At 44.4% G+C, this 22,674-nt stretch overlaps 2 protein-coding genes across 2 annotated transcripts; both read left to right on the top strand.

Annotated features, from left to right (window-relative positions):
• Window positions 1-1,450: 1,450 nt before the first annotated feature.
• Window positions 1,451-8,681, top strand: ABHD11 (abhydrolase domain containing 11). The gene is made up of 6 exons (XM_060756874.2): window positions 1,451-1,663; window positions 3,560-3,695; window positions 4,372-4,545; window positions 4,864-5,034; window positions 6,074-6,255; window positions 8,403-8,681. The coding sequence occupies exons 1-6, from the start codon at window positions 1,581-1,583 to the stop codon at window positions 8,545-8,547; spliced, it is 891 nt and encodes a 296-aa protein (XP_060612857.2). The 5' UTR covers window positions 1,451-1,580; the 3' UTR covers window positions 8,548-8,681.
• Window positions 8,682-11,120: 2,439 nt separating this feature from the next.
• Window positions 11,121-21,921, top strand: LOC132763419 (caspase-1-like). The gene is made up of 8 exons (XM_060756873.2): window positions 11,121-11,229; window positions 14,226-14,501; window positions 16,799-16,920; window positions 17,070-17,243; window positions 18,945-19,179; window positions 19,624-19,770; window positions 21,438-21,547; window positions 21,641-21,921. The coding sequence occupies exons 1-8, from the start codon at window positions 11,223-11,225 to the stop codon at window positions 21,734-21,736; spliced, it is 1,167 nt and encodes a 388-aa protein (XP_060612856.2). The 5' UTR covers window positions 11,121-11,222; the 3' UTR covers window positions 21,737-21,921.
• The last annotated feature ends 753 nt before the right edge of the window (window positions 21,922-22,674 follow it).

Below are 22,674 nucleotides of genomic sequence, written 5' to 3'. Positions count from 1 at the left end.
TCCTAGTTCATTTTCCGATTTATCTAGTCGTGCTGTGGTTCCAAACGCTTGCAGAAAGAGCCAGGTTTTCACTCTTTTCCGAAAGGTAAGGAGGGAGGAGGCTGATCTAATATCCCTAGGTAGAGAGTTCCACAGCTGAGGGGCTACCACAGAGAAGGCCCTGTCTCTCATCCCGCCAAACGTGCTTGTGAAGCAGGCGGAATCGAGAGCAGGGCCTTCTCAGACGATCTCAAGTTTCTGGAAGGTTCATAGGGAGAGATGCGTTTGGATAAATAAGCTGAGCCGGAACCGTTTAGGGCAGTGGTTCTCAACCTGGGGTCCCCAGATATGTTTGGCCTTCAACTCCCAGAAATCCCAGTTGTAGGCCAAAAACATCCGGGGACCTCAGGTTGAGAACCACTGGTTTAGGGCTGTATAGGCTAAAGCCAACACTTTGAATTGTGCCCGGTTGCAAACTGGCAGCCAAGGGAGTTGACACAACAGCGGAGTTGTATGCTCCCTGATTGCAGCTCCTGTTAGTATCCTGGCTGCCAACAGAAAGGAGGAAAACATGAACATGAACACAATTTGGATCCCAGTATTTTTTTTTTAAAAAAACAAAACTATAAATTTTTAATAGTAAATAAAGAGCAAAACTCAGAAAACATGGGAATTCTAGACGGGAAACAATCAGGGTTAGCTAATCACCTCCCAACAAAGGATTCCCTCAGGCAGTAAGAAGCCACATCTTGAAACTGCTAGGCTGTGAAATGCTAATGAAGATGGCCAATGGCAACATTCACACTTGCCTCAAGCAGACAAGAATCCTTTCTTCCACCTTCCAAGAAAGGATTCCCAGGCAGGAAGCAGCCAGGCTTTGAAGCTGCAAGGCCACTAATGCTGATCAAGGTGGCCAATGGCAACATTCACACTTGCCTCAAGCAGACAAGAATCCAACAAAAGATTCCCAGGCAGGAAGCAGCCAGGCTTTGAAGCTGCAAGGCCATTTAATACTAATCAAGGTGATTAATTACAATATTCACACTTGCCTCAAGCAGACAAGAGTTCTTTCTCCCACCTCCCAACAAAGGATTCCCAGGCAGGAAGCAGCCAGGCTTTGAAGCTGCAAGGCCATTTAATGCTAATCAAGGTGGCTAATGGCAACATTCATGCCTGCCTCAAGCAGACAAGAATCTTTTCTTCCACCTGCCAACAAAGGATTCCCCCAGGCAGGAAGCAGCCAGGCTTTGAAGCTGCAAGGCCATTTAATGCCAATCAAGCAGACAAGAGTTCCACAGGTATATAAACCTCCCTTGCCTAGTTTCGAACAGACCTCACAACCTCTGAGGATGCCTGCCTTACATGTGGGTGAAACGTCAGGAGAGAATGCTTCTGGAACAGGACACAGAGAAAGAGAGAGGGAGCCCCCTAGTGGCGCATGCGTGTCACGCCCTTCTGGCGCCAAAGAGCAGGAGCGGAAGAGGCGGAGCGGCGCGCGTGTCAATCAACGCTCTGCCTAGTAACCGAACCGGAAGTAGGCCTCTAGCCGCGCCCAGGCTTTTCTTTTTCGTCTCCTTGGTGACCGCGGCGCCTGCGCAGTGATGCTCCGCGCTCTGGGCTTCCCTCGCTGCCCGCTTCGGTGTCCTCGAGTCTCGAGGAGAAGCTTCGCCGACCAGGCCGCAACGTAAGTCTTCCCAGCATGCAGTGCGGCAGCTGACCTAGTTGCTGAGGCTTTGCAGCCGGGTAATTACCCGGATGTTGCCAAGCCGGAAGCATAGACCACAGAGATTGGGGGAAAGGTGCCTAGAGCGGACAGGAAGTGATGTAATTCTAACAGTTTTGCTGCATTCTCAGGATACATTCTTCATATTCGCAGCTTTAATAATAATTATTCATTTATAATAAGAGTTAATAAATAATATTTGATATAATTATAATTGAGTACAATTAATATATTAAATATTCATAATGTTTGATATATTTTAATATTATATGGAAGATAAAAATAGTTAATAAAAATTAATTTAATACAAGTATAATAGTATATTAAATCTAAATAATTATTAATAATTGATATATTACTTAATTGATATATTACTTAATGTGATTATAATTTAATACAAGTATAATATATTAAATTATGTTATTTATAATTTAATACAATATATAATTTAATACAAGTATATTATATTAAATCTAAATATTTATTAATAATTGATATATTATGATTGTGTTATACTATTATTAGTAATTAACAATTATTAATTTTGGTGTAATATTTATAATATACTATAATATGTAATATAGTATAATAATTAATAACTGATAGAATTATAATGTAATATAATTATAGTATTATATCAAATATTAATAATTATTTACATTTAATATAAGACTTATAATATGTAACATAATAATAGTTCATAATAATATAATTATAATATAGTATATCATATCAAATGTTAATAATTATTATTATTAATAATTAATATCTAGTATAATATTTATAATATATGTAATATAGTAGTTAATTAAAATTATAATTTACTCCAATTATAATAACATATCAAATATTATTACTGTAACATTGAATTCTGCTGTCTCTTGTTGTGAACTGCTGTGAGTCGCCTTCGGGCTGAGAACAGCGGTATATAAGCAAGGTAAATAAATAAATAAATATTAATAATTAGTATTTACTATAATATTTATAATATAATATGTAATATAATAATAGTTAATTATTTAATTGCAATTTAATACAATTATAATACTATATTAAATATTATTAGTTATTATTATTAAAGAGAATATTTATAATATAATAGTTAATAATTAATAATTAATATACATATAATTTACTACAGTTATAATATATCAATTAATAATAATGATTATTTAATATATTTATAAAATAATTTGTCACAATAGTTAATAACTAAAATACTATAATTAAAATTTAATGCCATTATAATATATTAAATATTAATGATTATTAATTATTTATAATATAATATATTCATTCTAATTTATGGAGCCCCTGGTGGCGCAGTGGGTCACAGGTTCGAATCCGGGGAGAGGCGGATGAGCTTCCTCTATCAGCTCCAGCTCCTCATGCGGGGACATGAGAGAAGCCTCCCACAAGGGTGATAAAAACATCAAATCATCCGGGCGTCCCCTGGGCAACATCCTTGCAGACGGCCAATTCTCTCATACCAGGAGTCACTCCTGATACGGCAAAAAAATAAAATTCTAATTTATAATTGTAGTCATTATAGTATTATAATTATATAATAATATACAATAGAGTATACTAATAATAATAGCCTGCCTTTCCACTATGTCAAATGCTGCCCAAATGTCCCAGATTCCCTCTCTTCCTCCTTCCTTTGTCCTCTGCTTCCTTTCATTGCTGCAAACCCGATTCAAAGTACAAGTCTCAGCCGCAGGTAAAAGGCTGGAATAGAGCAGGCATTTTCTCAAAGCGAAATGGGAAAAACTCCCTTCTTTCCCGGCAGGAGATTGGACATGCTTGGGGATGTGTCTTGACCTTCCTTCCTTCCTTTCCCTCTCTTCCCTGCAGACCGGTGCCAGTCTCTTATTGCGTCTTTGATGGGGCCTCCACGCAACCACCCCTTGTTTTCCTCCACGGGCTTTTCGGGAGCAAAGGCAACTTTGCCTCTTTGGCCAAAGAGATTGTGCGGCGGAGCGGGCGCAAGGTGAGTGCAGGAACTATAGGATTCTATGATAGATGGATGGATCAGTTGATGGAGAATGGATAGGTAGGTAGATAGGTGGAAGGAGGGAATTATAGATAAATAGATAGATGCAGAGAGAGAAAACAATACATAGATGGATGGAAAGGTTGGTAGGTGGTTGGATAGATGAAAGGAAAGATAGATGGATGGATGGAAGGAAGGAAGGAAGGAAGAAAGGAAGAGAGAGAGAGAGAGATAGAAGAAAGAAAGGAAAGATAGGTAGGTGGATAGATAGATAGACAGATAGAAGGAAAGATGGATGGATTGATAGATGGATGGAGGATGGAAGGAAAGATAGTCAGGTAGGTAGATAGATAGGTGGAAGGAGGGAATGACAGAAAGATAGACAGAGCGAAGGATACATGGATGGATGGATGGGCAAGTAGGTAGGAAAGTGGATGGATGGATAGGTAGGTAGATTGATTGATATGCATGAAAACATACAGGAAATTGGACTGGATGGCCGTTGGGGTCCCTTCCAACTCTAGGATTCTATGACACCTGTATAAGCAGAGACTGGAGGCTCATATGTTGGGAGGGGTTGGAGGGTGCCTTCCTGCCTGGCCAAGGGGAGCTGGACTGCATGGCCCTCTGGGGTCCCTCCAGCTTTGGTCCAACCCCTCTCTTGGCCCTCCAGGTGCTGACAGTGGATGCCCGCAACCACGGCGACAGCCCCCACCACCCCCTGATGACCTATGAGGCCATGAGTGATGACGTGCACCTCCTCCTGCTCCAGCTGCACCTGGAGCGCTGCGTCTTGGTCGGCCACAGCATGGGCGGCCGGACAGCCATGGCTGTGGCCCTGCGGTGGGTAAGTTTCCCCCGGGGAGCCCCGGGTCCCTCTGGGGAAGAGGTTGGCATTGGAACCATAGTTCAATATTGGCAGAAGGGGGTGGGGCTGGATGGCCCTTGGGATCCCTTCCAATCAGGATTCTAGGATGGATGGATGGATGGATGGATGGATGGATGGATGGATAGATAGATAGATAGATAGATAGATAGATAGATTCTAGATCCTAGATAGATAGGTAGAGACGGGAAATATGCTAAGAGGCCAAACCTGAGGCTGAGGGGAAGAGTTCCTTGATGAGAGACTCAGGCGAGACGGTGTCTCTTCTCCCTTCTGCAGCCAGAGCTGGTGGAGCGCCTGCTCTGCGTGGACATCAGTCCAAGGGGGCCCTCTGCTGTCTCCAAGTTCCATCCGCTGGTGGAGGCCCTGAAGGCTGTGGAGCTCCCTGAGGGCGTCCCTCTCTCCACAGCGCGCCGCCTGGCCCAGGAGCAGCTGCGGAATACCATCCAGGTAAAGCTGAGAGAACATGACCTGTCCCACGGTCACTCAGTGGGTCTGTTGTAGCCTGGTCCGATTCCGAGTGCTCAGAAGATGATGAAGGGGGTGCAGGGATCGATTCAGAGGGCCTAGAGGAGGATAGATGTGGCCCGGAGAGAGTTGTTTTGGAATCTCCTGGCAGTTCCCACAAGACTTGAGAAAGCGATTATCAGTTCTCACGAGAACCTGCCAAAAGTGTGGGCTGAGAGAAATGTGGGAAACAAATGTTTGTCTAGTGCTTGGAACTGTCGAGACAGGGCATGCAACAAAGACAGATTCGCTTTTCTCAGAGAATTAGAGATAAGGAGAGGAAAAGCAGGTGTGTGCAAAATGATGTTATGGGAGGGATTAGGGTCTTTTAAAGTGGTGCCTGCTTGCACAATCCTTTGTGAGAGCAACATTGTATTCAGGTGAACAGCTCAGGCCTGGGAACCCCTATGACCACTGCACCACACAAGAGTCCAGGATGTTAGCAAATAGTTTATTGTAGAAAAATATTAAAATATGGTTTTCTGTGAGTGAACAGATGGCAACTATTTGGTGGCATATGTCCGGTATCAGAAACTAGAACTGATGTTGTCTATCCAATGCAATTTTCGGAATCAGCACCCCAAATAACTAAACCGAATCTAAAGTTCACCAAAAACTGATTCATAACAGTGGTTCCCAACCTTTTTTTGACCACTTTGACCAGAGTGGTCCCTGGTCAAGTGGTCCCTGGTCAAAAAAAGGTTGGGAACCACTGTTCCAACCTATATCTCTTCACCACTCTCAGCCTCAGAGGAAGGCCACAGAGATCAAAGTGAGATGCAAGCCATCCCCGAGTTAGAAATGTCTGACTTACAAAGTGAAGAATGGGGCTGAGACAGCTGGAAGTGAGAGGGATCTCCTCAGAAGGAAGGGAAATCTTATTATGCCGGGGAAAAGGGGTCTCTAATGAAGCTTTATCCCCAATCCTTGTTTCTATACAAAGCCTAAAGGATCCTTGCCGCATCTCTTTCTTTGTACATAGGATCCACCCATTCTCCAGTTCTTGCTCACCAACCTGGTCTCGTCTGAGGGCCGCATTGTGTGGCGGGTCAACCTGGATGCCGTCTCCCGTCACCTGGATGGCCTCATGCACCTCCCTGACTTCCAGGCATCCTACTTGGGGCCCGTCCTTTTCCTCGGTGGTGCTAAGTCCCCCTACATCAGGTGAGCGGTCATAATAATCCAGTGCAACTTGTTGACCTGTGCTCTTTTAGACAAGGAATCCTTGGAGGCAGACTTGCCCATTTCTTCCTTTGAAGTATAGTCTACAGAACTGAGCTTTGTGATTGATCTCCTATCCAAGCCGTAGCCAATATTGATCCTGCTTAGCTATTATTATTATTATTATTATTATTATTAACTTTATTTGTACCCCGCTAGCATCTCCCGAAGGACTCGATGCGGCTTACAAAGGCCAAGGCCTCATTACACAACATAACAATACAAAACCGAAAGCAAATTAAAAACAATTAAAGCACTATAAACAACAAGCAATAAAACAATACACTAAGACACAATAAAACTGGGCCGGGCCAGAGTAATGGGTACAGGATTAAAAGTGCTGATGTGACAGGTGGTATATAAGGGCAAGTGCAGTGTGCGGTGTGCAGCAATCTTAGTTCTGATAAAGTGCTTATGGGACTTGGTATTGGAGATTTCCTATTCTGGGAAGGCACATCGGAACAGCCAGGTCTTCAAGTTCTTTCTAAAGACTGCCAATGTAGGGGCCTGTCTAAGATCTTTGGGGAAGGTGTTCCAGAGTCGGGGGGCCACCACAGAAAAGGCCCTGTTTCGTGTCCCCACCAAATGCGCTTGCGACGCAGGCCGGATCACGAGCTGGGCCTCTCCAGATGAATGAAGTGAGCGTGTGGGTTCGTAAACGGAGATGCGGTCACGCAGGTAGGATGGTCCCAAACCGTTCAGGGCTTTGTAGGTAAGCACCTGCACCTTAAATTGGGCTCGGAAAATAAACGGCAGCCAGTGGAGCCGGGCTGAGTCCCTCTTATGAGGTGAGAAGCTCGGTATATAAAACTTTGAAATAAATAAAGCTCCTTGAACAGGAGGGTTGACCTCTCTCTGTAAGGAGCACCAATTAACATCCTGGCCGCTGCCCGTTGGACCAGTTGAAATTTCCGGGCCGTTTTCAAGGGCAGCCCCACGTAGAGCACATTACAGTAGTCCAATCTAGAGGTGACCAAGGCATGGACCACCCCGGCCAGATCAGCCTTTGCGAGGTACGGTCGCAGTTGGCTCACAAGTCTCAATTGTGCAAAAGCCCTCCCAGACACCGCCGACACCTGAGCCTCAAGTGTAAGCGATGAATCCAAGAGGACTCCCAAACTGCGGACCTGTGACTTCAGGGGGAGTGTAACCCCGTCCAACACAGGTTGCCACCCTATACCCCGGTCAGGTTTACGATCGACCAGGAGAACCTCTGTCTTGTCAGGATTGATCTTCAGCTTGTTCCTCCTCATCCAGATAGACACAGCGGCCAGACACTCGTCCAGGACCCAGGAGGCCTCCTTGGAATTGGGTGGAAATGAGTAATAGAGTTGTGTGTCATCTGCATAGAGGTGGCACCTAACTCCAAAACTCCGGATGACCTCTCCCAGCGGTTTCATTTTAAGATCAAACAAGTTCAGGTGCCTGTAGGAGATTTAGTTCCGGCTATGTACGAGCCACCTTTGCCTTCCTGTGTTGAGCTTAAGTTCATCTCATTTGCTTCCCATCCTCTGTGCATTAATGTTTTGGTCAGCTGGTGCTAACCCCATTAATATCATAGTTTTCGTTAAGGAAGGTGTTTTTGCCATGTCTTGTTTCTTTTCACTATTTAAAAATATCAGCCAATTCTCCATTGAGTTAAGATTTTTTTTTTTGCATGATGTTATCAATCGTTTTCATCAGGTCATGAAATTGCAATGTAGAGCCATATTTTCTATTACAGACAATATGAAGTTCACATTCCAAGTTATCAAATGCCTTTAAGCACCCAAAATTTATTATTTTTCCTTGTTTTTCATTGAAAACTTTAATCCTATTTATTCAGTGATTGACTACAAAATTAAGCTGAGTCTCAGTTTTTGGTGTGGCACTTGTTCATCCCACAGGGTGGTTTGGCCAAATAAACCTGTTGAATGCTCTCTTTGCTTCCAGTGTCTGATTGGATAGAGACCCTGGGTTTGTTTTTGTTTTTTTTGGACCATAGAGGAAAAGAGGGACATGGCAAGCGTGTCCCAACAATACAAGATGGTGTGCGGCTGTTTAATGGCAATTTCGGTGGACAAGGCTCTTATGGTTTCCTCCCTTTGCAGCTCTGAGGATTTCCCCGATATTGAAAGGCTCTTCCCGGAGGCGGAGATTGAGTACATACCTGATGCTGGGCATTGGGTTCATGCCGACCAGCCGCAGCACTTTGTGGCCGCCGTCTGCCGCTTCATGGAGCAACCTCCGCCCTAGACAGCCATCCCAGGCGAGCCCCCAAAACCAGCAGTCGGACAACATGCTAGGACTGGCATTAAGCGAGAAGTGGAACAGCCTCTGGACTCATTGCTTGTACAGTATTTAATAATAAACAATGCATTCATTTCGTATGGCGGCCTTGGGTTGAAATGGACTGCCCTCATCGTTCCTGTTGCCGCTTTGAGAAGGGCTTCCGAGACTAACTGACATATTGAGGGGGAATGTACAGAGCTCTGGGGCTCTTGCGGGAGTTGGGATGGAAGGTATGTTCCTATTATTATTATTATTATTATTATTATTATTATTAGACTCCTATAGTTGGAAGAGGAGCCCCCGGTGACGCAGTTGGTTAAAGTGCTGAGCTGCTGAGCTTGTTGATAGAAAGGTTGCAGGTTCGATTCCGGGGAGTGGCGTGAGCTTCCGCTGTCAGCCCTAGCTTCTGCCAACCTAGCAGTTCGAAAACATGCAAATGTGAGTAGATCAATAGGTCCCGCTCCGGCGGGAAGGTAACGGTGCTCCATGCAGTCATGCCGGCCACATGACCTTGGAGGTGTCTACAGACAACGCCAGCTCTTCAGCTTAGAAATGGAGATGAACACCACACCCCAGAGTCAGACATGACTGGACTTAATGTCAGGGGACAACCTTTATCTTTTTTTATAATTGGAAGGGGTCCCAAGGGCCATCCAGTCTAACCCCATTTTGTCATAAAGGAAGGTAGAATTAGTATAATATTAGGTTGCTATATTATTATCTATTATTATCTATTATTATTATTAGACACATAGAATTGGAAGGGACCCTCAGAGGCCATCCAGTCCAGCTACTTTCTGGAAGATAGAATTACATTACTATCCTGCTTCTTCTTTCTTGAAACAACTGAAAATTGCAAAACATGTCAATTAAAACCCCAACTAGAATGAAACACAGGACTTATTAAAAAAAACATAGTTATATTCAATAAAACCATGTTTTTGCACACCTGGGCTGTCCATCATTACAATTAACCTAATTTCCCATTGAGGAGGAGGCAAACTTGTTTTCAGCTGCTCTAAAGACTGAGACACAACGGAGCCATGGATTCAAACAGCAGGGAAAGAGTCTCCATCTCAACGCCAGGAAGCGCTTCTTGAAGGTAAGTAAGGTTCGTGTGTAATACAGAGTCTCTTTCTCTGGAGGCTTTGAAGGAGAAGTTGGATGGATAGAGTGTTGGACTGGATGGCCTTTGGGGACCCCTTCCAACTCTGGAATTCTATGATTGATAGATAGATAGATAGATAGATAGATAGATAGAGGGTTGGATGGATGGATGGAGGGTTGGACTGGATGGCCTTTGGGGGCCCCTTCCAACTCTGGAATTCTATGATAGATTAGATAGATAGATAGATAGATAGATAGATAGATAGATAGATAGATAGAGGGTTGGATGGATGGATAGAGGGTTGGACTGGATGACCTTTGGGGACCCCTTCCAACTCTGGAATTCTATATATACACTAATTGATAGATCGATAGGGAGTTGGACTAGATAGCCTTGGTGGTGGTGGTGGGGGGGACGGGACTTCCAACTCTGGAAATCTATGATAAATAATCTATCTGAGAATTCCAGAGAGTTGGACTAGATGACCTTTAAGGGCCCCTTCCAACTGGAATTCTATGATAGATAGATTGTTAGATCAATAGCTCGACAGATCGATAGATAGGCAGACAAGCAGACAGAGAGTTGCACTAGATGGCTTTTGGGGGGCCCTTACAGCTCTGGAATTCTATGATGGATGGATGGCTAGAGGGTTCAACTGGATGGCCTTTGGGGGCCCCTTCCAACTCTGGAATTCTATGATTGACTGATGGATGGATGGATCGATTGATTGAGGGATGCACTTGATGGACTTTGGGGCCCCTTCCAACTCTGGAATTCTATGTATGATAGACAGATAGATAGATAATCTATAGATAGATAGATGGATGGACGGACGGACGGATAGAGGGTTGGACTGGATGGCCTTTGGGGACCCCTTCCAACTCTGGAATTCTATAATTGATTGATTGATTGAGGGATGCACTTGATAGACTTTGGAGGAGGGCTTCCAACTCTGGAATTCTATGTATGATTGACAGATAGATTATCTGTAGACAGACAGACAGACAGATAGATAGAGGGTTAGACTGGATGGCTTTTTGGGACCCCTTCTAACTGGAATTCTATGATAGATGGATCATGGATGGATGGATAGAGGGTTGGAGGGGACCCCTTCCAACTCTGGAATTGTGTGATTGACTGATTGATTGAGGGATCCACTTGATGGACTTTGGGGGCCTTTTCCAACTCTGGAATTCTATGTATGATTGACAGGTAGATAGATTATCGATAGATAGATAGATAGATAGATAGATAGATAGATAGATAGATGGATGGATGGGTAGAGGGTTGGACTGGATGGCCTTTGGGGCCCCTTCCAAGTCTTGTCCCTGTATTGGTAGCTGCAGGAAATCCCCTCTGGGCCTCTCCTCCTCCTCCTCCTCCTCCCCTTGTTTGCCAAGCGAGCGTTTCCGTCAATGCTTGGGTTTTGCTTTCACAATTGCCTTTCCTGGCCCAGCCCGGCCAAGTTCCACTTCCTCGAGCCTTTGCTTTCTTTTCCTTTCCTTCTTCCTCCCTGGAGCCTTGAAGGGCCATGGCCGGTAGGCTCCTTCTGCCTCTTTGCACCCTCTTGCTTCTCTCCTTTCCATTGCCAAGAATAATCATAATATTGATATTTCTAGGACTAGGGGAACGCAGGCACTGAACATACTTGCTTTTTGCGCCTTGGCTTGTTGTCTCGTTGGCCCTGTGACAGCACTGCAACGTCATTAATTTGAATGTCATTGCAATTGAACTTTGGAGGGTTTTCTAATACAGTGAGGTTCAGGTTTTTATGCTAAACAGAGTTTTAATTTAATTTTAGGTAGCAAGGAAGGACGGTAATACATGGATTATTGGATCATTATTATTTTAATGATACTATAATATTATTTTATTTTATTACTGTCTTGTCAAAGGCTTTGATGACTGGAATCACTAGGTTCTTGTGGGTTTTTCCAGGCTATATGGCCATGTTCTGGAGGCATTTTCTCCTGACGTTTCGCCTGCATCTATGGCATCCTCAGAGGTAGTGAGGTCTGTTGGAACTAGGAAAATGGGTTTACATATCTGTGGAATGACTGGGGTGGGGCAAAGAGCTCTTGTCTGCTGGAGCTAGGTGTGAATGTTTCAACTGACCACCTTCATTAGCATTTGAAGGCCTGGCTGAGCCTGGGGGAATCTATTGTTACAACAGCAAAACAGCAAAACAGCAGAGAGGAAACAACCAGGCACATCTAAACACCTCTCAACAATAGATTCCCCCAGGCTCAGCCAGGCCTTCAAATGCTAATGAAGGTGGTCAGTTGAAACATTCACACCTAGCTCCAGCAGACAAGAGCTCTTTACCCCACCCCAGTCATTCCCATGACCTGGGGGAATCTATTGTTGAGAGGTGTTTAGATGTGCCTGGTTGTTTCCTCTCTGCTGTTTTGCTGTTGTAACAATAGATTCCCCCAGGCTCAGCCAGGCCTTCAAATGCTAATGAAGGTGGTCAGTTGAAACATTCACACCTAGCTCCAGCAGACAAGAGCTCTTTACCCCACCCCAGTCATTCCCATGACCTGGGGGAATCTATTGTTGAGAGGTGTTTAGATGTGCCTGGTTGTTTCCTCTCTGCTGTTTTGCTGTTGCAACTCTAGATTCCCCCAGGCTCAGCCAGGCCTTCAAATGCTAATGAAGGTGGTCAGTTGAAACATTCACACCTAGCTCCAGCAGACAAGAGCTCTTTGCCCCACCCCAGTCATTCCACAGATATGTAAACCCATTTTCCTACTTCCAACAGACCTCACTACCTCTGAGGATGCTTGCCATAGATGCAGGTGAAACGTCAGGAGAAAATGCCTCCAGAACATGGCCATATAGCCCGGAAAAACCCACAAGAACCTTATATTATTACTATTTATAATTACTGACAATTCGGTTTTATATTTGGGTTGTGTTGCTGATTCTCTCCATTGGTGTGCAATTTGCATGATCCTGCCCACTACCTCTCCCTTAACCCTTTCCTATGCATAGAAAAGGGCACTTGTAGGTCCCGGGATGTATAGTTCACCTGCAATCTAAGTGCACTCTGAACTCCACCAACGATGGAACCAGACCAAACTTGGCACACACAACACCCATGACAAACAAAACATACCAGAGGTCTTTAGAGGGATTGATAGGAGTTGTAGTTCACCTACATCCAGAGCGCACCATGAACCCAAACAATGACGGATCTAGACCAAACATGGCATGCATACCCAGTATGTCCACATTTGAATACTGGTGTCATGACCTTACTTACTGGTTTTGGGGGAGCCAGGAAATTAGGCCATGTCTTAGACCCGTCTATGTATATTTTAAATCTGGGAGAAGATTGCCACGGAAATGGGAGCAATGCAGGGCGAGACGTGAGGGACATAAACTGTCAGTTGGAATTTTGTTGCGTTCCCTAATGTATGCTTTTGAATTAAAGCCTTCCAACTTTGTTTGTGAGGCAGTTACTTCGTCAGAAAGCTACATATCTGGACAACTGGTGGGTTACGAGGGGAAATGGTCTGGACATTTTGGAGTTGTAGGTACTGGGATGTATAGTTCACCTGCATTCCATGAGCACTCTGAATTCCACCAAAGATGGACCTCAAACTCACTTGGCACACAGAACATCCACCAAGGAAACATATCGGAGGGATTGATAGGAATTGTAGTTCACCTACATCCAGAGCGCACTATGAACCCAAACAATGACGGATCTGGACCAAACATGGCATGCATACCCAGTATGTCCACATTTGAATACTGGTGTCATGGCCTTATTTACTGGTTTTGGAGCCAGGAAATTAGGCCATGTCTTAGACCCGTCTTGTGTATACTTCAAACCTGGGAGAAGATTGCCATGGAAATGGGAGCAATGCAGGGCTAGGCGTGAGGGAAATAAACTGTCAGTTGGAATTTTGTTGCGTTCCCTAATGTATGCTTTTGAATTAAGGCCTTCCAACTTTGTTTGTGAGGCAATTACCTCACCAGAAAGCTACATATCTGGACAACTGGTGGGTTATGAGGGGAAATGGCCTGGACTTTTTGGAGATGTAGGTATTGGGATGTATAGTTCACCTGCATTCCATGAGCACTCTGAACTCCACCAAAGATGGAATTGGACCAAACTTGGCACACAGAGCCCCCATGACCAGCAAAAAACACTGGAGGTCCTTGGGGGAAATTCTCCTTGATTTGCGGGAGTTGTAGTTCACCTACATCCAGAGAGCACTGTGGACCCAGACACTGATTAATCTGAACCAAACTTGGCACACATACCCAATATGCTGAAATTTGGTTATTGGAGGGGTTTGGAGGAAACTGACCTTCCTTTCTGGGAGTTGTAGTTCACCCACAACCAGAGAAACAGTGACCTCCACCAATGATGGACCTGGACCAAATTTGGCACACAGGATCCCCATGACTAACTCAATCTACTGGAGGGGTTTGAGGGGAGAAACTACCATGGTGGGAGTTGCAGTGTACCCTACAGCTTCTCTGTGTCCAGTTTTACCTTTACCTATCTTTCATGGTACAGATAAGAAGCTGTCGGAGGTGAGGGTGCAGTTTGTGGCCGGGGTCAACAAAGCGGTGGTGGCCCAGATGGTGGACGACCTGCTGTGCGAGGGGGTCCTGAATGATGAGGAGGCTGATGAGGTGAAGGAGAACCCCAAGAAGCAGGACCAGGCCCGGGTGCTGCTGGACCACGCCCGCAGGAAGGGCCACCGGGCCAGCCAGGCCTTCATCCAAAGCCTGTGCACACGAGACGTCTTCCTGGCTGAGCGCCTGGAGCTCACTAACACCCAACCCTCAGGTATCCCATTGGGAGGGAGAGGGGCATCCAGAGGCCATCCAGTCCAGTCCCCTTCAGTTGGGTCTCCCGGTGGATGGAGAGGATGGATGGAAAGATAGATAGATATGATATCTATCCATCCATCCACCGGGAGATTCAGCTGAAGGGGGCTGGACTGGATAGACAGGATGGATGGATGGATGGATGGATGGATGGATGGATAGATGGATGAGTGGATGGATGGATGGGTAAATGAATGGATAGATGATAGATAGATGAATTGATGGATAGATAGCTTGGATGGATGGATGGATAGATAGGATAGATTGATTTGTGCATGGGTGGATGGATGGAAGATAGATAGATAGATAGATAGATAGATAGATAGATAGATAGATAGATAGATGGGTAAACGTATAGAATGATAGATAGATAGATAGATAGATAGATAGATAGATAGATAGATAGATAGACGGATTGGATGGATAGATTGATTGATAGATAGGACAGATAGATAGAAGAGTGGATGGATGGATAAATGGATGGATGGGCTGACGGATAGATAGATAGATAGATAGTTGGATGGATAGATGAATGGATGACAGAAGCATAGATTCTGTATTCTAGATAGATAGATAGATAGATAGATAGATAGATAGATAGATAGAGATACAGATACATACATGGGTTTGGACTATTCTTGCATAAATAAATAGATGGATTCAACTCTATGATAGACAGGTAGCCAGATTTTATTCTAGGAGTCATAGATAGATAGATAGATAGATAGATAGATAGATAGATAGATGATAGATAGATTCAACTCTTGGATTCTAAGATAGATAGATAGATAGATAGATAGATAGATAGATAGATGATAGATTCAACTCTTGGATTCTAAGATAGATAGATAGATAGATAGATAGATAGATAGATAGACAGACAGACAGAGATAGGCAGATAGATAGATGGGTAAACGTATGTCTGGGTGGATATACAGAAAGGTGAATAGATATATAGATAGGATGGATGGATGGATAGATAGGACAGATAGATGAGTGGATAGATAAGATGGATGGATGGATGGGTGGATGGATGGAGAGATGGGTAAATGGATGGAGAGATAGATATAGATAGATAGATAGATAGACAGACAGACAGACAGAAAGATAGACGAATGGATGTATAGATTGATAGATAGACTGGATGGATAGATAGGATAGATAGATGAGTGATTGGATGGACGGATAGATGGGTAAATGGATAGATGGATAGATAAAGTTGGAAAAGGACCCCAAAGGCCATCCAGTCCAATCCCCTTCTGTCATAAGGAAGGCAGGATTGCTATAATATTATTACTTATTATTATTATCTATGATTATATTATTACCTATCATCCGGGGAGAGCGCGGATGAGCTCCCTCTATCAGCTCCAGCTCTCCATGCGGGGACATGAGAGAAGCCTCCCACAAGAATGGTAAAAACATCAAAACATCCAGGCGTTTCCTGGGCAACGTCCTTGCAGACGGCCAATTCTCTCACACCAGAAGCAACTTGCAGTTTCTCAAGTTGCTTCTGACATGACAAAAAAATTTAAAAATCTATCATGATGAATATTATTATTATTATTATTATTATCATCATTATTCTCATAGAACTGGAAGGAAAACTAAAGGCCACCCAGTCCACCCCCTTCTGCCATAAGGCAGAATTGCTATATTATTGCCTATTATTATTACCTATTATTATTATTATAATTAGACACATATGAGTTGGAAGAGACCCCAAAAGCCATCTGGTCCGAAAGTAAGGCACAGTTCAATCCCTTAAGTGGTTTGAAGCCAAAGTGCTTAATTTAAGCCTGTCCATGAGATCATGCCGAAGACACCTGGACTTCAAGGTCTTATCGTGGTCTCTTTGTGAATATCTAGTTTGTCTATTTTTCACTCCTTGCGTTCTCAGGCCTAATCTATTTTCCTGGGAAAACTCCCCATCTGCCCAAGGTCTTTTCTCAAGGGAATTTTCGCTTTCCACTGTTGCCTGAAAACGAATCCAAAACATCGGCCTCACCTGCCTGCAATTCTCTCCGTTCACTCACAGACTCCTCACTTTGAAACTCACTTTGAAACCTATCATCCCCTCCTCTGAACTACGCTTGCTGAGCTACAACAGTGTCTTTATCTCTCATTCTATTATCTATTAGAAAGGGATCTTGGGACTGAGTGGCTCACACACTGAGCCCAGAGTGTGATACGGTGGCAGAAAAAGCCAATTTGATGTCATTCCCTAAGTCAAAACCTCTTGCTTTGTGCTTTCAGGACAACCGGAGCCCCAAAGAAGCACAGAGGCCAAAGCCATTTGTGTACCGGAGTCCAGGAATGGGATGAAGCTTTGCCCACCGGACCTGTGTCGGGAGATACAAGCCAAGGAAGCTGAAGAGGTGAGGATACCTTCGCCAAAACAGAACTTCCATTTATTATAATCGATGCAGCATGGAATCGCATTGGCCTTTTCCACTGCAGCGTCACAGTCTTGGCTCATGCCCAGCTAAGCCGTGACTGAAACTGGGTTTTGACTCCCGCAATGCAGATCTATCCTCTTGGGGACCCACGGACCCGGACCCGCCTGGCGCTGATCATCTGCAACATCACATTTGCCCACCTCGACAAGCGAGGAGGAGCCGAGGTGGACCTGAAGGAGATGACCCTCCTCCTGGAAGGACTGGGATACCGAGTCGAGACCAAGACCGACTTGACCGCAAAGGTAGAAGGGAGTCAGAAACGGGCAGAACACCATTCCAGGTGCAGCCTGACCAAAACAGATTCGAGGGGGACGATTATGATTATCACACCCTATAACACAATTTTGAAAAAATCCTTTTCCTGGTTTGAAAGTGTCACTTCCTGTTTCATTGTGCGGTCCTGCCTTTGAAAGTTGTTACAGATACATGCATAATTTTGGATGACCTTTGGAGTGTCTTTCAACTCTAGGAATCTGATTTACTTACTTACGTACATACTTAGGCGATCCCTCATTGTCTGAGGATGATGGTCCTCCAAGGTCAGTGTTCTGGCGGTGGATCCGTAGATGACTGTGGAGCTCTCTTGTTGACTTGCATGTTCTCCCGCAGTGAGGGCATTGGTTTCCAGGTGGAAAATGGTCCTGGTTGGGGTTGGCTTGACATGCCTTCCTCTTGGCACGTTTCTCTCTTTCGACCTCCATTCGTGCCTCTTCAAATTCTACAGCACTGCTGGTCACAGCTGACCTCCAGCTGAAGCGCTCAAGGACCAGGGCTTCCCAGTTCTCAGTGTCTATGCCAGAGTTTTTAAGGTTGGCTTTGAGCCCATCTTTACATCTCTTTTCCTGTCCACCAACATTCCGTTTTCTGTTCTTGAGTTTGGAGTAGAGCAACTGCTTTGGGAGATGGTGGTCGGGCATCCGGACAACATGGCCGGTCCAGAGGAGTTGATGGCGGAGGTCCATTGCTTCAATGCTGGTGGTCTTTGCTTCCTCCAGCATGCTCACGTTTGTCCTCCTGTCTTCCCAGGAGATTTGGAGGTTTTTCCGGAGGCAACGCTGATGGAGTCATTCCAGAAGTTGCATCTGACGTCTGTAGTCCACGTCTTGCAGGCGTATAGCAGGGTTGGGAGGGGAATAGCTTTATAAACAAGCCCCTTGATCTCCCTACGGATGTCCCGGTCCTCAAACACTCTCTGCTTCATTCGGAAAAATGCTGTCTCCCAAAGCAGTTTCTCTACTCCGAACTCAAGAACGGAAAACGGAACATTGGTGGACAGGAAAAGAGATTTAAAGATGGGCTCAAAGCCAACCTTAAAAACTCTGGCATAGACACTGAGAACTGGGAAGCCCTGGCCCTTGAGCGCTCCAGCTGGAGGACAGCTGTGATCAGCAGTGCTGTAGAATTTGAAGAGGCACGAATGGAGGGCGAAAGAGAGAAACGTGCCAAGAGGAAGGTGCATCAAGCCAACCCCAACCGGGACTGACTTCCATCTGGAAACCAATGCCCTCACTGTGGGAGAAGATACAGATCAAGAATTGGGCTCCACAGTCACCTACAGATCCACCGCACACTGGAGGATCATCCTACTCGGACAATGAGGGATCACCTAAGTAAGTAAGATAGATAGATAGATAGATAGATAGGGAATTCTAAATAGACAGCTAAACACACACACGTGTTTGTGTGTGTGTGTGTGTGTGTGTGTGTGTATGTATATGTAAGTATGGGCATATACAAGTGAAGATACAAGACATACCATTACAAGAAGTACTATGACTCGTTTCAACATCTAGACAATAGACTCCTCTTGATGCAGCCTAGAAGTTTGGTGTCATCTGCAAATATGATTAATATGCCCACTATGCTATGGTATCAAGTGAATGCCGAGGATGTTTGCTAGCCCTGTTGCTCTACCATAGCTTGACACACATTGCCACTTTCAGGACATGGCTGCCTGCTTGAGGGACTTTGCGGCCCGGGAGGAGCACAAGGCCTCGGACAGCACCTTCCTGGTTCTGATGTCCCATGGCATCCGGGATGGGCTTTGCGGCATCCAGAGCCATGACAAGGACTCCGATATCCTCCCCATCGATGAGGTCTTCTCCATCTTTAACAACAATAGCTGCCGCGCTCTGTACGAGAAGCCCAAGGTGGTCATCATCCAGGCCTGCCGCGGAAGTAGGTTGGGTGTCTTTCTGGGGGCGAAGTCATTCCCGCCGTCTTCCCTAGAGGCCATCTAGTCCCAACTTACTGCAGTTGCTCTAGATCATTGATACTCATTGCTGTGTCTCTTTTCAAAAAAGGTCTCTATCCGATTAAGACATTACGAGGCGAGGAAGTCAGATATACAATAGGTTTATTTGGACAGCTCTCTCTGCGGGGTGGGCAAGGAAAAGTGCCGTACTTGAGAAATGCAATTTGTAAGGGGGGGGGGGGAGAGAGAGAGAGAGAAAGAGAAGGGACTAGTTAAAATTTCCCAAAACTATTTCATGCACACTGCTCTTTCCATCTTTGTTGTCATTGGTGCCTCCTTATCAGCAACTGGCAACAACAACAACTTTCTTCCTGGCTTGTAGTCCTTTGAACGTTTCTCCTCTTTTCATCCAACTTTTGTTCCTCCAGCTAACAAAGGCATCACTTACGTGAGTGATTCGGTGGTGCCAGTGGCTCCGACCATCAATTTGACCTTGCCTGGAAATTACAAAGAGGATGCCGTTCAGAAGGCCCACTTGGAGAGTGACTTCATCTGCTTGCATTCCACCACTCCGGGTAAGTCTCTTTCGGAGTAGGGCCCCCGCAGCATTGCAATGGAGGACTTTTCAATGTGCTGAGAAATGTTTTTTCCAGGTCCCTTCAGCACAGCTTTGTAGTCAGGTGTGACTAGACTCATTCTGGAGAACCTATATATGTCTTGAGACATTCTGGTGGACCTATACATGGGTAGCTGGTACATAGACATTCTAGAAGAGGCATCTTTGCCTGGATAGCCCATGAGGTCTCCTCAAACTCTGATTCTTTTGGTCCTCTAATGCGACTCTATCATCCAATAGAATCGTCCTGGAGGACCTATGGATGCCGAGAGAGGTTCTGGAGGATCTGTACATGCCTAGAGAGCTTCTAGTGGCCCTAAAAATGACTAAGACAGCTTCTGGAGTACCTACAAATATGCAGAGATCTCCGGGTAGCCCTAGAAATGTCTACAAAAAACTTCGGAGATTCTTAGAGAGGAATCTTTAGGTCCTCCACTGCGATTATATGGTCCCATAGAATCATTCTGGAGGACCCGTAAAAGACTAAGAAAGTTTCTGGTGGCCCTATCAATGCCTAGAGAAGGTTCTATAAATGGAGACATTCTGCAGGAACTTTAAATGGCTAGTGAAGGTTATGATGCCCTTATAAATGCTTAAGAGGTGTTATGGAGGACCGATAAAAGCCTAGATAAAGTTCTGATGGCTCTATAAATGCTTAGAGAGGTTCTGGGGGACCTACAAATGCCCAGAGAGGGTTCTGATGGCCCTATAAATGCTTAGAGGTTCTGGAGGAACTATAAATGGCTAGAGAAGGTTCAGATGGCCCTATAAAGGCTTAGGAAGGTCCTGGAGAACCTATAAATGCCTAGAGAAGGTTCAGATAGCCCCATCAGTACCTAGAGAAGGTTCTTAGAAAAGGTTCTAGATGATCCATAAATGCCTAGATAAGGTCCCAATGTCCCCATAAATGCTTGGAGAGGTTCTGGAAGACCTATACACACTTTCCTTTTGATGTTTAGGTTCAAAATCTTAATTTTTGTGATGTCATTTTTTAATTTTCATAGTAATGTTTTATTATTATGGCACTGAATGTTTGTTGGAAACCACCCTGAGTCCCCACGGGAAGATAGGGTGAGATATATTGTTACTATTATATAGAGAGGTTCTGTAAATACCTGAGAAGGTTCTGAAGGACCTTGAAGGCCTAGAAAAGGTTCTGGAGGATCTATAAATGCTTAGAGAAGTTCTGAAGCACCAGAGAAGGTTCTGATAGCCCTATAAATATCTAGGGAAGATTTTGATGGCTGTATAAATGCTTTGAGAAGGTCCTGGAGGACCTATAAATGCTTAGAGGTTCTGATGGAGCTATAAATGCCTAGAGAAGGTTCTGATGGCCCTATCAATGTCCAGAGAAGGTTCCGATGTCCCTATAAATGCCTAGAGAAGGTTTTGATGGCCCCATAAATGCTTAGAGAGGTCCTAGAGGACCGATAAATGCCTAGAGAAAGTTCTGATGGCCCTATAAATGCTTAAAGATGTTTTGGAGGACCGATAAATGCCTAGAGAAGGTTCTGATGGAGCTGTAAATGCTTAAAGATGTTCTGGAGGACCGATAAATTCCTAGAGAAGGTTCTGATGGACCTGTAAATGTCTTCCATCATTTCCCCATCCTCATTTCCTCCCCAGACAATGTCTCCTGGAGGAGTCCAGAGCGGGGCTCTGTCTTCATTGTGGAGCTGATAAAGCAAATCAAGGCACACGCCTGGAACCGCAACTTGGAGGACATCTTCCGGAAGGTGAGTGCCGCCAGCCCCTTTCCGTTGGGATTGTCTAATTCGAGAAACTCCTTGGAAAGCCCCCATTTCCGTCTCCACTCTCCTCCTTTGTAGGTCCTGCAGGCCTTTGCCAACAATCCTCCCCTCCAGATGCCTTCGAAGGACCGGACCACCTTGACCAGGAAGTTCTACCTCTTTCCGGGCAACTGAAGCCCTCCCTTCCAACCGGGGCCAGTCTCACTTGGGACGCATCTACACCGTAGAATTGGTTCAGTTTGATTCCACTTGAATCTGACTAAAGATCAGGAGACCTAAATCAAGGCATTCCACAAACCAAAATGAATTGTTGGGGGAACAAATGCATTTTCTTGATTGTCCTGACATGTCTCTTTCTATAAAAGTCAAATTTATGTATGTTTATTTACATGGGTGCTTGATCCACAATGGCTTCTCCTTTGCAGCTTGATGGGATTTGGACCAAACTCGGCATTTTGAAGATCTGGCTTAAAACTCCTAGCTCGGTTTTGGGGGGAGGCCTGATATGAGGATAATGGGAGTTGGAGTCCCGCCACATCCAGAGAGCTGTGTCTTTCACTGCCAGTTCCTGCCTAACCTGATCTGGGGACGATGGGATTTGCTGCTGGCCAAATCTAATGCTTATGGGACTGCCTTCCTATCAAATCCCTTGGATTCACCCTCAGTAATAAGAATTAATATGTAAGTATAGTAGTAATAATAATAATAATAGGCAGTAATAATAATGCAATTAGAGCAATGGTGCAATAACAATAAGCAATAATAATCTCAAAGCAATAGGCAATAATAATAATGCAATAAGAGAAATTGTGCAATAACTAAAAGCAATAATAATCTAAGAATAATAGACAATAATGCAATTAGAGTGATGGTGCAATAACTATAGCAATGATAATCTAAGAATAATAGGCTACAATAATAATGCAATTAGAGTGATAGTGCAATAACTATAAGCAATAATAATCTAAGAATAATAGGCAACAATAGTAATGCAATTAGAGTGATGGTGCAATAACAATAAGCAATAATAATCTAAGAATAATAGGCAACAATAGTAATGCATTTAGAGTGATGGTGCAATAACAATAAGCGATAATAATCTAAGAATAATA

Source organism: Anolis sagrei, chromosome 11 (assembly GCF_037176765.1).
Source record: "Anolis sagrei isolate rAnoSag1 chromosome 11, rAnoSag1.mat, whole genome shotgun sequence".
Classification (NCBI taxonomy): Eukaryota; Metazoa; Chordata; class Lepidosauria; order Squamata; family Dactyloidae; genus Anolis; species Anolis sagrei.
This window is presented reverse-complemented; position numbering and strand designations above follow the sequence as displayed.

Coding starts and splice junctions, on each gene's coding strand:
- ABHD11 (XM_060756874.2), top strand. CDS start 1,581: ATGCTCCGCGCTCTGGGCTTCCCTCGCTGCCCGCTTCGGTGTCCTCGA. Junction 1,664..3,559: donor TTCGCCGACCAGGCCGCAAC/GTAAGTCTTCCC, acceptor TCTTCCCTGCAG/ACCGGTGCCAGTCTCTTATT. Junction 5,035..6,073: donor AGCTGCGGAATACCATCCAG/GTAAAGCTGAGA, acceptor CTTTGTACATAG/GATCCACCCATTCTCCAGTT.
- LOC132763419 (XM_060756873.2), top strand. Junction 14,502..16,798: donor CACTAACACCCAACCCTCAG/GTATCCCATTGG, acceptor TTGTGCTTTCAG/GACAACCGGAGCCCCAAAGA. Junction 17,244..18,944: donor AGACCGACTTGACCGCAAAG/GTAGAAGGGAGT, acceptor TGCCACTTTCAG/GACATGGCTGCCTGCTTGAG.